Source organism: Nymphaea colorata, chromosome 9 (assembly GCF_008831285.2).
Source record: "Nymphaea colorata isolate Beijing-Zhang1983 chromosome 9, ASM883128v2, whole genome shotgun sequence".
NCBI classification, from domain to species: Eukaryota; Viridiplantae; Streptophyta; class Magnoliopsida; order Nymphaeales; family Nymphaeaceae; genus Nymphaea; species Nymphaea colorata.
The window spans coordinates 2,016,736-2,030,608 of NC_045146.1; the positions used below are offsets into that span (position 1 = coordinate 2,016,736).

General features: G+C 37.0%; 3 protein-coding genes across 4 annotated transcripts in view; 2 read left to right on the top strand and 1 right to left on the bottom strand.

The window, feature by feature from the left end:
• Positions 1-13,873, top strand: part of LOC116260169 (phosphoglycolate phosphatase 1A, chloroplastic-like) — a 63,717-nt gene that overhangs the window by 39,164 nt on the left and 10,680 nt on the right. The gene's annotated exons all lie outside the window — the stretch shown is intronic.
• LOC116260168 (uncharacterized) lies at positions 312-3,374 on the bottom strand. Of its 2 annotated transcripts, none has more exons than XM_031638294.2 (2): positions 3,226-3,374; positions 312-2,276 (listed from the first exon to the last, which is right to left on the bottom strand). In XM_031638294.2, the coding sequence occupies exons 1-2, from the start codon at positions 3,313-3,315 to the stop codon at positions 360-362; spliced, it is 2,007 nt and encodes a 668-aa protein (XP_031494154.1). In that variant the 5' UTR covers positions 3,316-3,374; the 3' UTR covers positions 312-359. The 2 variants fall into 2 exon arrangements, with proteins under 2 accessions (XP_031494154.1, XP_031494155.1); XM_031638295.2 differs by having other exon boundaries at positions 312-2,322; positions 3,226-3,366.
• LOC116260115 (protein DSS1 HOMOLOG ON CHROMOSOME V-like) lies at positions 4,836-12,483 on the top strand. Its single transcript, XM_031638209.2, has 3 exons — positions 4,836-5,092; positions 9,231-9,330; positions 12,155-12,483. The coding sequence occupies exons 2-3, from the start codon at positions 9,243-9,245 to the stop codon at positions 12,286-12,288; spliced, it is 222 nt and encodes a 73-aa protein (XP_031494069.1). The 5' UTR covers positions 4,836-5,092; positions 9,231-9,242; the 3' UTR covers positions 12,289-12,483.

Sequence of the window (13,873 nt, forward strand, 5' to 3'; positions counted from 1 at the left end):
AAAGTTTATTTCTGACACTGTCATATTTTCATCCTCTAATTTAATATGAAAAATCAATTCTACATAACTCCCTGGCACTTAGTCAAGGAAGACAACACTCTAAATATTTAAGTAACACAAATACTTAGAATGAAAAGGATTCTCCACTTCTCGTTTCACTTTTGTCCCCATTTCATGAGCAACTGACCAGTCCACTAGCTTAAAACACTTGGCTTATAACTTTATACATCCAAAATCATACACAAAAATGACAGCACAATGGTGAACCTAGCACATGACCAGATCATGACAGGAAATATTAGCTCGCGCAATAATCATCAATCAACTGAACAATTTACATTAAATGCAAAAAATTATTTTCATTGGATTCTTTTTATTTTCATATTGTACAATGCATTATGAATTATTTCCTGCAATTTGGATGAATCTGAGTGTTTCACAGCTTCGGATGCTTCATGTAAGCTTCTCAAACCACGGCCCAAGCAAGCAATTGTTGCAGCAGCAGGAACAGCTTCTGCAGCACACTCAATTCCATCACCAAACATCAATAACCCTGAGCATGCTGCAACACTAAAACCAAACGCAGCCCAGGGTGTGGCACCAACTGGCTGTCCACGGTATGACTTCATGATTCCATAGAACGCAGTGCGCATTGCAGAGAAGCTAGTTCTTTCAGCAGATGCTATGACGCCATGGGCGACTGCTCGGATTTTCTCAGCAGAAGCTGCAACTTTCATAGTAGACATGTTGGTTCCTGAACCAGCTACACTTGATACCGTAGCCTTCAATGGTGCAAACAACTTTGGAGTGCCAAAAAACTTGCCAAGTGCAGCAATTGCTCGTGGTGCATGTGTTAACCCCATCTTCACAGTAACAGGAACCTTGTAAGTTATCAATTTAAAGAAACTTGACAATGGAAGAGCTTTGGGAAGTGCAGTTACTCCTAAAATGGCTGTTGCTCCAGCACCAACTGCTACCACAGGTTTATCAGTCAACAACCTCTTCCTATCAGTTAGGCATCCCAAGGCTGCTTCTCCATCATCCTCAAATGATGTGAAACATTCACTGGCCAAGTCGGAAATCTCTGGAGGGACAAGGTTGTCCCAATGCCTCCGAATACCAGCTAAACTGCTGACGTCAACTATTGCCACCACGGAACCATATTTCTTTGCCTGACTCTTAAGGGCCTGAGCAAACAGAATATGACGCTTCTCCTCATAAGGAAGATCTGAAAAAGCAATATTTCCAGAATCCTTCTCATTTTTACTAAGAGGAGACCGAGCAACATCATTCAAAGCAATTCTTAAGCCTTCAACTGCAATCCTAAGCTTCCGAGCTTCACAAAGGACTTCGGGATCAACCTTTTCACCTCTGTCAACATTGACAAGCACTTTCTGAGCATGCACCATAGCTTTACCAATAATTGGAAGATCAACAAATATGTTTTGTAAATCAGTTAACAGAAGATAAAAGGATTGGGCATATGATGGTACTTCAAAATCTAGATTTGAGTCACAGTTTGCTTGACTCCTTTTGGGAACTGAATCCAGCTTTGAAATTGAAAAATCTAAAGAAGAAGCCAAGGATTTCACAGCTGTTAACTCAAATTTGTCAGTGAGACAAATCCTTTTACATAGAATTTTCGGCAAATCTCCTGACTGCGCCACAAGTTTCCCTGGGTTCAAGCCATTGGACTGTATAAGAGAAGATGATGCCTGTGTAGTCTTTCCCTGAACATTGTTGGCTCCTGAATCACCTTCATTGTTATGGTCCAAAGCACAACTTCTTGAAGGAGAATCAAGTAAGAACAGAGGAGACTTAACTTCCTTTGATGCCTTTTTAGCAGCTAAAAAGTGTCCATAAAATCCAACACCAAAGATTTGCTCTAGAACTTGGCACCCGGCCATATTCTCGTACTCAACCTTGTTAAGCTTCTCTTTGAAGCATCCTTTTAGAACTCCAAAATATGACATGGGTACCATTCGGGATTGATCTTCTCTCAGATTAATTTTTTCTGACAGAATATCATCCATGGTGGAATTTGACACCTGAGCCACAACGGCATCGGGCTTAACTTCCTTGATCAAAGATTCTGCATCTAGTGATGACTGTTCTGATAAATTTTGTGTCACTAATATATATACAATTGAATTGGACTGAGGTTCACGAAGTGCAAAAACAAATTTCTTGGTATGTTCAGGAATTTTGAGTCCACGAACCAAACCAGTTGACGTCTTCAGATCATCTGGCTTTGAAAGAGAAAAGGGCCATATATTCTGAAGGCGCAAAAGCAAGGAAATTGTCATGGTCTCAACGGGTAGCCTGAAGCAGAACAAATTGGATTTCTTGTATAAGTATGAAGCATAGACACTCTCCTTACAGCATATACAACAAAAACGGAAAATAAACCTATCAACTAATACCAACCTGTTGCATCAGACACCAAAGAAAAGTTTTATAGTTAAGGTCCAATAAAAATGCCCAATGCTGTTTCCCTAGATTCCTTATATAGAAGTCGAAGAAACAAAATTTCTCCAAAATCTAGAAAGAGAATAAATATTCCAATTCTTTTTCATGTTCCATAAAAATACCAGCAAAATTTATCCAACAAGTTATATGATCGGAGAAAACAACAGAAAGCAACTCTTTCAGTCGAGGCCATTAGAATCTTGACTGTCGTGAGGCCAACAGCCTGTATTCCCATCCAAGGATAACCCGCAGCTTTTCATTGACGCTAGCAAATTTAATGTTACCAATAGCCTCCATGATTTGAAGACCAAAACTCAACTGCCCACACGACCTATAAGCCTACAAAATTCCAAAAGTTTGACCAAGGAAAACTCAAAGCCAATCAAAGAAGAAAGGAAAAGCCTACCAGAAGACTCGCTTCCAACTGACCACGAACATTTACGGAAAACCAACAAAAAGCTACATAAAAGACCAATTTTATAACCACAATATTGACAACTATCTGGACAACCCCGATTCGCATCAAATCCTCAACCAAGCAAGCTTTGTTCTAAATTTCTAATCCGTCGTGCCTCTCTTTTTTCTCTTTTTCTTTCATCAAAACAATACAAGGGACAGAAGGTTAAAGTTTCAATTTCCTGGAATCACCCGTGAAGAAGAAGAAAACACAGCCAGAAAACTCGATGAAAAGGCAAAGGTGCAAATCAAGGCATAGGGAAAATAAAGGAAATAAATGAATAAGAGTTTGTTGCATACCCGACATAGAAGCAACACACGATGGCTTCCGCTCGCTTTAGTCATCCATCCCCATAGCATCATCCCCCAAGCAAAAGAGCCACTACCCATAAGTCGGGGTGTTAAAAACAGATAGCGAGCGAGCGAGAGAATGGGAGAAGCTGTGGGAGACTCATAAAACCAGGCGGCCACTCGTTCTATGGAGAAATCTTTGGCCATAATCCCAGATGCAGACCTCAGAAAGTTTTTATTTGTTTAAAACGAGTTTTTTAGTCATAACGTGCTCTGGTAATCGGCTTGCGATGGGGCGAAGTAATGCGCCAGGCTTATGAAGCGAGGCGTAATGAAGCGTAAGTACCAAGACAAAAAATTATTTAATATAAAATATTTATATAAATAATGTTAAAATAAAAAACAACGAGGAAAATAACGTGTAAGTAAATAACCGCTGACACTCTCAATGGAATTTGAAAACTTAAACAAAAGTCTGATTCAATGAAGTGCTTGATCCACAACGCAGCCAAGCTTTTAAAAAATAAATAAACAAACAAATAATCTGGTTGCTCTTTAAACATGAACTGAAATTGAAATCAAACTATCACGCCAAAGTTTCCCTAAATCAAGGAGAAAACGTTAAATCCAGCCTTTTAGAAAGAGAAACACGAGAAAAATAAACCCTCAAATGATTTGCTAATATCAAGAAATTTAAATTCGTATGTGAAATGTCATAATAAACAACATCATCTATCTCCTCTGCACAAATTACAAGCAACTAACAAGTCACATCGGTATTGCAATAATATTTTTCGTGACAATATCACAACACATGCCCCAACTTTGTTACTCTTAAAAAACCAATGTTGTAAAAGGCATACGCCTTTTGAAGGAAAATGCTTTGAGGCAAGGTGGTAACACTCATTTACCCTGCTCAACATATTTAACGCCTTACGCATGTTATGTGTTTTCAATTTAAAACAATAAGAATATTAAAGAAAACAATTTAAAGTAACAACGGTTGGAATGTTGGTAGGCGATGAGCCTCATTCCTAATAAATTTTAAGAGCATCAAATTTATATTTTGTTATGGAGGCCACCTAACATGCAAGCTGAAGCACGATGAAAGGCAATACCCTAAAACACTGAACCTAACATGCAAGTTGAAACACGACAAAAGACAATACCCTAAAGCACTGGAAGTATACTTTATATTTTATAAGGACAAGGGATTGGGTGAAGGTTTAAGCCTTTTATCGAACGGTAAAAAACCATGCTCACTATAAACTTTTTTAGGTTAAAAAAACAATTGTGTCTTGTACATGACCAATTAATTTGATCAAAACAAGCAATTGACTGACATTTTTTTTATATATAAATATCACCTTAAATTGCATTTTATGCTTTTCTAGTCAACATTGTTTTGCTTTTCAAGTTAACAAAGATTTACTCGCCTTGTTTTGATGAAAGATTTTGAAGAAGTCTGAAAGGTGGTCTCTCTTCGAAATTATGGCAAAAGATAGAACCTGCCACGAGAGTTGCCCACCCTTACTTATACAATGTGTTCCCATCCCCTTGGTCGGATACTGAGCCGTCCGGTCCAACGCAACGCAACGGAAAAATGACGTGTTTTTTACACGCCATCGCTGATCGCACTTGGCTTGGCATAAGGAAGATTTTATAGTCGAGCAAACGCTTCGAGGCGGGAAGAAGCGAACGCTTCAAAGCGTTATACGGCGGCGCACTTTGACGCGAGGCACGATATGTTTGTTAGTTAAACGAAAGGTGTCGAAACTTTGTTTTCTTCAACCAGCATTTCGAGGGTTGCCATCTCTCCCCGTCGCCCCCTGTCTCTCGCCCGTTTCTCACTTTTCACCGTCCATCGGCCGCTAGGGTATGTTTCTCTCTCTATCACTCACTTTCTCCGTCTGTGTTGGGGCGAGTGTCTTTTTGTTGTTGCTACAGGCGTTTCTTTTTGCAAAGTTTGCTTCTCATCTTCCTTTCTTTCTATTATTTTGGTTTCAAGGTTATTGTTGATGGGTTCTGCGAGCGAATGTTTTTTATTACAATAAATTGGTCCCTCTCGTTGTTCCGAGGAGCTCGGGTTCGATGTCTATGTGAGAAGGATGAGAAGTGGTTTTCGTAGTTTGTGGATTTAGCTCGATTGGTCTTTGTCCCGGTTAATTTTGATATCCGATTGGGAAATACAATGTGTTTTTTTATTTGAATTTGTTTATGATTATTTAGGTACTTTCATTTTTACAATATACGTCTTGCAGCAAGTTTACTCTTTGAGTGCTTGCCTCGTCTTGCCAACTTTTTTATCTCCATCTTCAGTTTTTTATTTCATCCTCTGCGACATGTGTATGAAGGGTCGTCTTCCGTGATAATTTTCTACATGTGTTACTATCCATTGGATCAGTACTCCATAGGAAGAACTCCAAAGGGCTAGGTGTTTCCTTAGTTATGCCCCTGGAACAATTATTCTGGAACTAGACTTCCAATGTATTCATTCCAGTTCAGGGTGGAACTTGGAAGAGGATGTTTGCACCAGCTGAGTAGGAATACCTATCAGTTCGATTCTAGAGCAGATGAGAATCTTCTAATTGAGGAGCAACCAAGGATGCCTTGATTTGAGAAATAGGTTTTAGACCTTCTTTTCAGTGGGTGAGAGAAGATAAAGATTAATGATTTTACAATTTTGGCCTTGAGAAAGAGAAAGAAACTTAAGAAAGTATGAACTAAGAATTACCATTCTCTTTGCCATCAATATGATATGTGTTCAGTTAGAGATGTTGGTTTATTAGGTGCATATTTCTGGAGTTCTCCTGGTCTGTGTTCATTAACATGAAACCATACCTCTCATGGATATCAAGAACACTGTAGCAGATATGAAGACCATATTGGCTGGAAAGACATTAAATATACTTTTGGTCTTGGAGCAAACCATCCCTGGTTAGCACAGAGATCGACAATCTAGAAACTTACCTACTATCGTCAGGATGACAATCCTTAAAAGACTTGTATACTTGTTATCATAGACTGCTCTTAGAATTGGTACATCATAAAGGAGATTGTTTAGTTTGGTTTCACATGAGTCTGGTCTCATTTTCTAGAGGTGGTTTGCTTTCATCCAGGATCATGGAAATGGACATATCTGCATTTGATGGTTGATCAGGGAAGATCAACACTAATTGGAGAATTTTAGGTGTAGTTCAAGAAGAGTAGCACCCTCATCTGCAAACAAAGAAGTCTCTGGAGCCAAATGATAAGCAGCAAAATCCACATATGGGCTACCTTTAACTCGCTCACATTAACTCTCTTCAGCAGAAGCTGAACCACGTAGAACCATAACATGGAATGTGAATTGCCTACTTTATGGAACCCTAGTCCAAGTTTTTTGTGCAGGAGATAATAGTATTGTGATGAAGTTGATTGTGTTTAGGATGCATATAAAATGGCATGTTAATTTGAACGAAGTTGTAACTATTTTTATTTTTTAATAGTTTGATGAATATCGGAGTTCACAAGTAAATCTGATGCAAGATACAAGCTACAACATGCACTTGTAGAAAGCAAATGTCTAACAGCACAACATGAGGCTAGAGAAAACTTGTAGATGTATTAATGATACTTTTGTTGCATTTTTTTCATAATATAGCCACCACCATGCATTAATATTTCTTCATTTTTGTATTTTTAATTATATAGTGCCTTGAACTATGAGAAAATTTTGAAAATATGTCCTGGAGGTTGAGAAAATTCTAAAAATATGCCCTAGATGTTGAGATTATATAATATCATGAAATACCATCCAACGGAAACTCTAAGAGGTTGCTTTTTGTTGTGAGTAAGAAGCGAAAAACTTTATATGTATTGAGGCAATAAGAGTTCTATATGACAAAATAGCTTCTATTTTCTGTAATAATAAGATTGCCAACTAATGAAAAAAATAGTGAACTAGTGAAAAAAATGTCAGCTCAATCAGGTGAAGAACTGCAGTCTGGGAAAAGCAAAAGAATGTGGAACATAATTCTTTCTTTTTAATGGCGTGATGAAGTTTTCAAAGTCTTCTATTCTTGAGCTGCAACAGATGGGTGAATGCCCAGCAAGAATTAAGTTTGATGAAAGTGCAATATGTAGCTGATTCTCATAACTGGATGGTGAAGAAAAAACAAGTCGTTGAAACCATTAAAAAATGGACATCAACAAGGAACTGGTGGAATTGAAATGGACTCAACACATTGAATGGTTTTATATTATGGTCCTGGATGTAAAATGTGGTTTTGTCAGTTTTGCCTGAAAGCATCAGTCTTCAAGTTCTTGTGCTAGTACTAAAAAATGAACCTGAAAGGCCCACACTTGTCAATTGATTAGCATGCCAAAGGTGAACTCAAGAAAATCCCAAAAGGCCAAACTGGAGTGCCTGATCACGTGAGGTCAAGAAAGTGAACCCTAAAATAGATCCATAAAAGATGAAGGATGTAAAAGTATACATACATACCAAAAGTATATGTTGGATTAAGTTGAGTTGGATACTTATCAAAACTGTATCTTTCTAGTGTGTCACAGGAATGAGTTAGATTTGGGACAACTAAATGTGTTTCAATAAAGGATAGAATTTATACACCAGAATCTTTTTCCATCTTCATGTTGCAAAACATGCAACTAGGTCTAACGATTTTTCTTTTGCATCTCAATGTTGCAAAACCTATGTGGTAGAATGCTTTTAAGGAAAACTCAATTCAAGTGGGACTTGCAAGCTACTGAAGCCATTAAACTCAATCTAAGAGAAATTCCTTGACTCGATTGTCTTTTCCTGGATTATTGCTTCTTTGGCTTTTTAAAAGCCAGATATATTATTGTTCATGACATTTCCTATATTGTGTTTGTAACATAGCAATTTTTTTAGTTACTAATTAGATAGAAGCTAAGTTAAATGCTTCCAAAACCTATAAAGCGCCTATTTTGAAGGTATCCTCAATTTTTAGCTTGTAAGACTCAAGTTATTTCCTTGATGAAGATTGCAGATTTATAGGTTTAACTGCCACAAGTGTTTATGTCTATATGTATATAAAGTGAGATAGAGAGAGAGCTTGATTAGTATTTAAGACATGTTCATATTTTATATAGGAATGTGAAAACTGTGAAATGCATTTAGACATAAACAACAAACTATGCTTCAAGGAAACCCTCATTGTGTCACTCTTACGTTTCAATGTTAATACAAAATTAATCGATGGAAATGTAAAACATGTTAATGTCCACACCATGGACAGGAATAATTGGTATAATTTAAGTGATATTGTTCTTTTGAATACTAACTATATGTGCTTAGTGAACTACATTGATTCAGTTGATTTGCATGTCTGTTAGTTTTCTACTTTCTACCTTTTGTTTTCAGTCGATTTGCATATGTCTGTTAGTTTTCTACTTTCTACCTTTTGTTTTCAGTCAATTTGCATATGCCTTTGATTTTTTTTGTGTATTAGAAATTTATTCTTAAACTTCAAATATCCGAGTAGAGTCAGTAGAAACTTAGAAACTTATTCTTAAAATTTTTTTTTGCCTGCTTGTGTTCATTTTCTAATTTTTTTTATGTACTTCTTCTTTTGTTGTTGTCTTATTAGTTTCTTAGATAATTTATTTTTTCCTAATTTGAGGAATTTTTTAGGATTTTTTTTAAATTTTCTAAAAATTGCCATATTTTTCAAGCTTGCCGTATTATACCTGAGAAAAACCTCACCATCTAAAACTTTGAAACGTTATGTGTGTCTATTGAACCCATGAGGGCCGCTCCATCAGCTTTGATTAGTGAAAGGAAAATGCAGAAAAGTAAAAAATGAGATGCTTGCACTTCAAAAGTTGAGTCAACTCACTGCAACAGTTGGTTTGGTCATAATCAAAGACCACATTATTTCTCAACTGTTTGTTTCATCAGTAAGGCGTGTTTTAGGGAGCACAACTATATCTTTAACCTTCCTATGGTGCATTGTCCAAGAAGTTGATTTGATCCATGTGTAATGTTTCAGTTTAGTTGAAAGATGGCAGAAGAACCCAAAGTGACAATGGAGGATGCTAAGATTGATCTATTTGAAGATGATGATGAGTTTGAAGAATTTGAATGTGAAGGTAAGATGTGTATTGGCAAGCTTCAGTTCATTTTTCTGCTTTCTGCATCATTTTGATTTTGAACAATCTACTCTGCCAGTTCCCTAGTCTGGTGTTTTAGAGAGTATGATTATATCTGTTTCATGTTACTATGATATGATGTGTGACCGTGTTACCATGTTGGGTTCTTTAACCTTCCTATGGTGCATCGTCCAAGAAGTTCATTTTATCCATATGTAATGTTTCAATTTATTCGAAAGATGGCAGAAGAACCAAGTTCTTGGTTTTTGTGCTTTTAATCCACAACCAGCTTTGCAAATCAACGGGGCAACAAACGCTATTTGAAGACATAACATTGATATAGCAATTGATTTCTGTGAAGGTTTTGATGAGAAAAAAATATTATGTTCTTGGACATGTTCCAAAAACACCATGTTCTTGTCCTAGGCAACATGCTGTGATTATGGATGCTATTCCTACATCCAACAGTCAAATGTTGTACATAATTACATCATGTTTGGAGAAGAATATTATGTTTTTGAAACATGTAACTAAGAACACAATGTTCTTATCAAACGTCTACTGCCTTTTGATTCACAAATATAAGTCTTGGAAAATGCTCTGTTATGGAACATAGTGTCTGGTTTCCCCAATGGCACCTAGTTTTTTCCAGTGAGGTGACCCCTATGGATGCCGGTATCTGAACAGGAGTGTCTCACATTTGATTACACAAACTTGGACAGATCCCAATTGCATTTGGTTGCACATGCATCTAAATATTTCCATATATATATATATATATATATATATATATATATATATATATATATATATATATATATATATATATATATATATATATATATATATATGTATACTTTTAATTTTTCCATGAACTTTTTAGCTAGAAATAATTTGAATGAAAATGGATATAAATTTTCCAACCATAATGACAATCGAGCAATCCTAACCCCAATTTCTTGGTGGAAGTGTGCCCTTGCGTCGATTTGCAACTCAGTTTCAGGCTGTTGGCTCTACATGGCAGCTTGCCATGAGATGGAAAGCAAAATAAAGACTTTTGAAACCAAATTAGGGATCAATATAGAGTGGAAAAACGAAAGGAGGGAACTGGACTTTGTTTTTCTGGATTGTAGTCCTTTGATAACAACAATGATACCTGCTTTATGTTCTTACTAAAATGATTTCAAGAGACTGAGATGAAAGATCCCAAGATCCAGCAGGACCATTAGAATGTGATAATGGAAAGGAATTTGTCATATGTGTATGGGTGTGAACTGTGAAGCAATTTAAAAAACCATGGGTATAGGAACATGACTGTATATTATATATATATGTATATGCTCAGCGCGCACACCCACACACATACATAATAAGAAAGAAATTATATTCCTTAAGATTCTAACAAACCGAAAATGCACCATTGCTATCATGATTGATAATTTATAAATTACAAAAGATACATTTAATCCAGAAAATCTTGTTCATATAAAAGCTAAAAAGTGTAAACTGAAACATGAAAACTATCAAATGAACATAGTGTCGTAAACTAAAGAATGAAAACCTTAAATATTACATAGTAACATACTTTGATTAACAAAATTTGTATAATAAAGACTTTATGAAATACTTAAAGTTTTACATAATTTATAGTTACAACTTGCATATATTCTTACGTACTTTATGAAATACTTAAGTTTGAATACTTTAAGGAAGAGCACCAAGGCTCATGGAAGGATGGGTTCAAACTTCAAAGAACCCAAAGAACAAACAGTTTAACTGTTAATACTCTATAGAACAGAAAATACAATAAGTGACTAGGGAGAGGATAGTTGCCCTCTATTTAGAAGGACTAGCAAGCCGTTGGAGCTAGCCAGCTGCTGGCTTTTGCATCAGAAAATGAAAAATAGATTCTAATCGCTAAAATGATCAGATGGAGATGGTACAAACAATAGATGAGCAAAACGTTCAGTCACACAGTTGCCATTCACATTTCAGAAAAATAGAAATAAAATCTGAACATAACACACAAATTGGGCAAATCAGCATGATATTGGGAAAATACGAAATTGAGCAAATAATCAGCACAAGGTGCCAGCAGGAAATTGGGCAAATCATCCCCCCCCCCTTCCCTGCCCAAAAAAAAAATCCAACACACTACATTGAACCTACCAAAACCAGAGGAAGATGGTGATGGAAAATGAAAATAGGCTGCCCACATTCATACCTGTCGCTTGCCGGAAGTGTAGCTGTTCACCGGAAGGTAGCTCCCTGCTGAAGAAGTCTTTGGATGCCGGAGAAATCCCACCTAGACTTTGAAACTCAACAGCATGGGAGGCAGCTTTCGTTCAGTCAGAGGCTGCTTGTTCATCGTGTATGAACACAGTGAACTTAAAAAGGGGGCCCCTAATTTTTTGGACCAAAATGGACATCCAACACTGCTTGGACCATGTCCGCACCTGCACCTGTGTAGGCTTGCATCGACACAGGTAACGGTAAGTTTTTAAACGCACCCATGTTACATAGATAGGAAGTCAAACTTCACTCACTATTTTTTTGTCTCAACTGGAGTGTTTTGTCGTTATGGTGGAACACCAAAATTGATTCAAGTTGCCCAAGTGGAACATCTTCTTATGTGTATTAAAGTCAACTCCATTTGATTTGCCACTGTGGGACTCACCTCTGTTTGGAAGAGAGGTTTCCATTCTGTCAGAGTGGTCTGTCAAGGAAATGACCTGGAAGAGATCTGTGTGGGTGAGATGATGCTATATGCTGAGTTGCTACTAATTTTTCTGTTTGGCTCAAGTCAAATTTTGTTGAAATGCAGAATGGGATGATGAGAAGGAAGAAGAGAAGGAAGCAACACAACAGTGGGAAGATGACTGGGATGACGATGACGTTAATGATGACTTCTCTCTTCAATTGAGAAGGGAGCTGGAGAACAACTCAGAGAAGAAATAAACTTTTCCTTGACAAATGTGTCTTTGGAGTTTGGACCCTGTAACATGTTTTTACGTGACAGGTGATTATGATACAACATAGTTATGCTTAGAATGGGTTATCGACTTTATCAAAAGTTTCAAGTGCTGTAATATAGATCTCCTGATGCTTCACTGCGTAGTGTAATTTCATTTTGAAGAGCTTTCAAGTTTTTAACCTGAAGCAATGGTAAGATTAAAACTGTCAGCAGAAAATGCAGACCAAAAACCCTAGTTTTTTCCATTCATTTGTTTGGGTTAGGGTGTCTGGTTTCTTTTGAAAATTCCTCTTACAAGTTAGTTGTCGTAATCCTGGGGCCGGGGAATGCCGTTCTTTCCTCCACAAATTTGTGTCTGTTTTTACTGTCAGTATTCAGTAGGAAGTGATGGTAACTTCTAATCAGTGAGCAATTGAGCACTGCGACATGTCCTGGGAGTTTCATTTGCGCTGCTACCTTTGATTATCACTTGACAAATGCTTCTTACCTTTTTGAATTTCTTGGTGTGGGCCATTTATGGTCAAACTGTCCTATATCTATCATGACCCTATAACTCAGGTTGGATGAGCTTATTATTTTTCCTTTTTTTTATGAGAGTCAACAACCATTCTTCAGCTCCAGGGGACTTGAAAAGTATAAACTTTATGTGTTTTGATTTAACAAGAGGCCCCTCTAACAACCATTTGCAAAATGTAGCTTTTATTTGAGAAATTCAAATATGTATGAACTGTTCTTAGAACTACAGCTGAAAGTTTCCTAAATGATAGTTTTCTTATTTCTTCTGAAAAGGAGCATAGTTGTGATAAAAAAGAAGCTTAAAAGGTTGTCTGGTACGTTGCTTCCAAGATAAGATCTTCTCAGCTTATGATTGTTGATCACAAGTTTATACTTATTAGTGGAAATCGCGGATGTAATAGTGTTTTCTTTCACTAAGGGTCTTTATCACTAGGAGCTCAAAGTATTCATGCATATTATCCTGTATCTAGCCTACCAACCACAGCCAGGGATTGGTAAGGTTGTAACTTGGTTGGATGTTTAGTATAGTTCCAATGCATTTTTTCTGGCGAGTATGCTGAAAACGGGCAATCCACCATTATCTTGGACCAAGCGATGCTGCTATATCTAGCAGATTGCTGTCACATTTCTATCCACATTCTTGCCAACATTTCATGCCATTTATGCCTTATACTTAGATGCTTAAGTCTGGATTTAGTTATTCAAATGTGATGTTGATTGACGAGTTGATTCTTGTTGGATATCCAACGTTCTGCAGCTGTCAGCACCTTTCCAGTCTGATATGATCCGTGATCTTGGTTGCAGCTGTCTTCAAATTGGGCTTCTCCTCCGAACATTATCCATAACCAATATCATCAAATTGGAGATGTATGTCTCTGCACTCATATTGATGTGTGTCTGCCGTAGTTACCACTTAGGCTGCCTGCGGGTTGCATTTGAGATGGCTGCCGTCATGGATGTAGGTCTTCGTTGGTTGAATCACATAAACGTCTTTGTTCCATCAATCTTCAGATTGGCCTCTCCTCGAAACATCTTCTAGATTATCCTTAATCA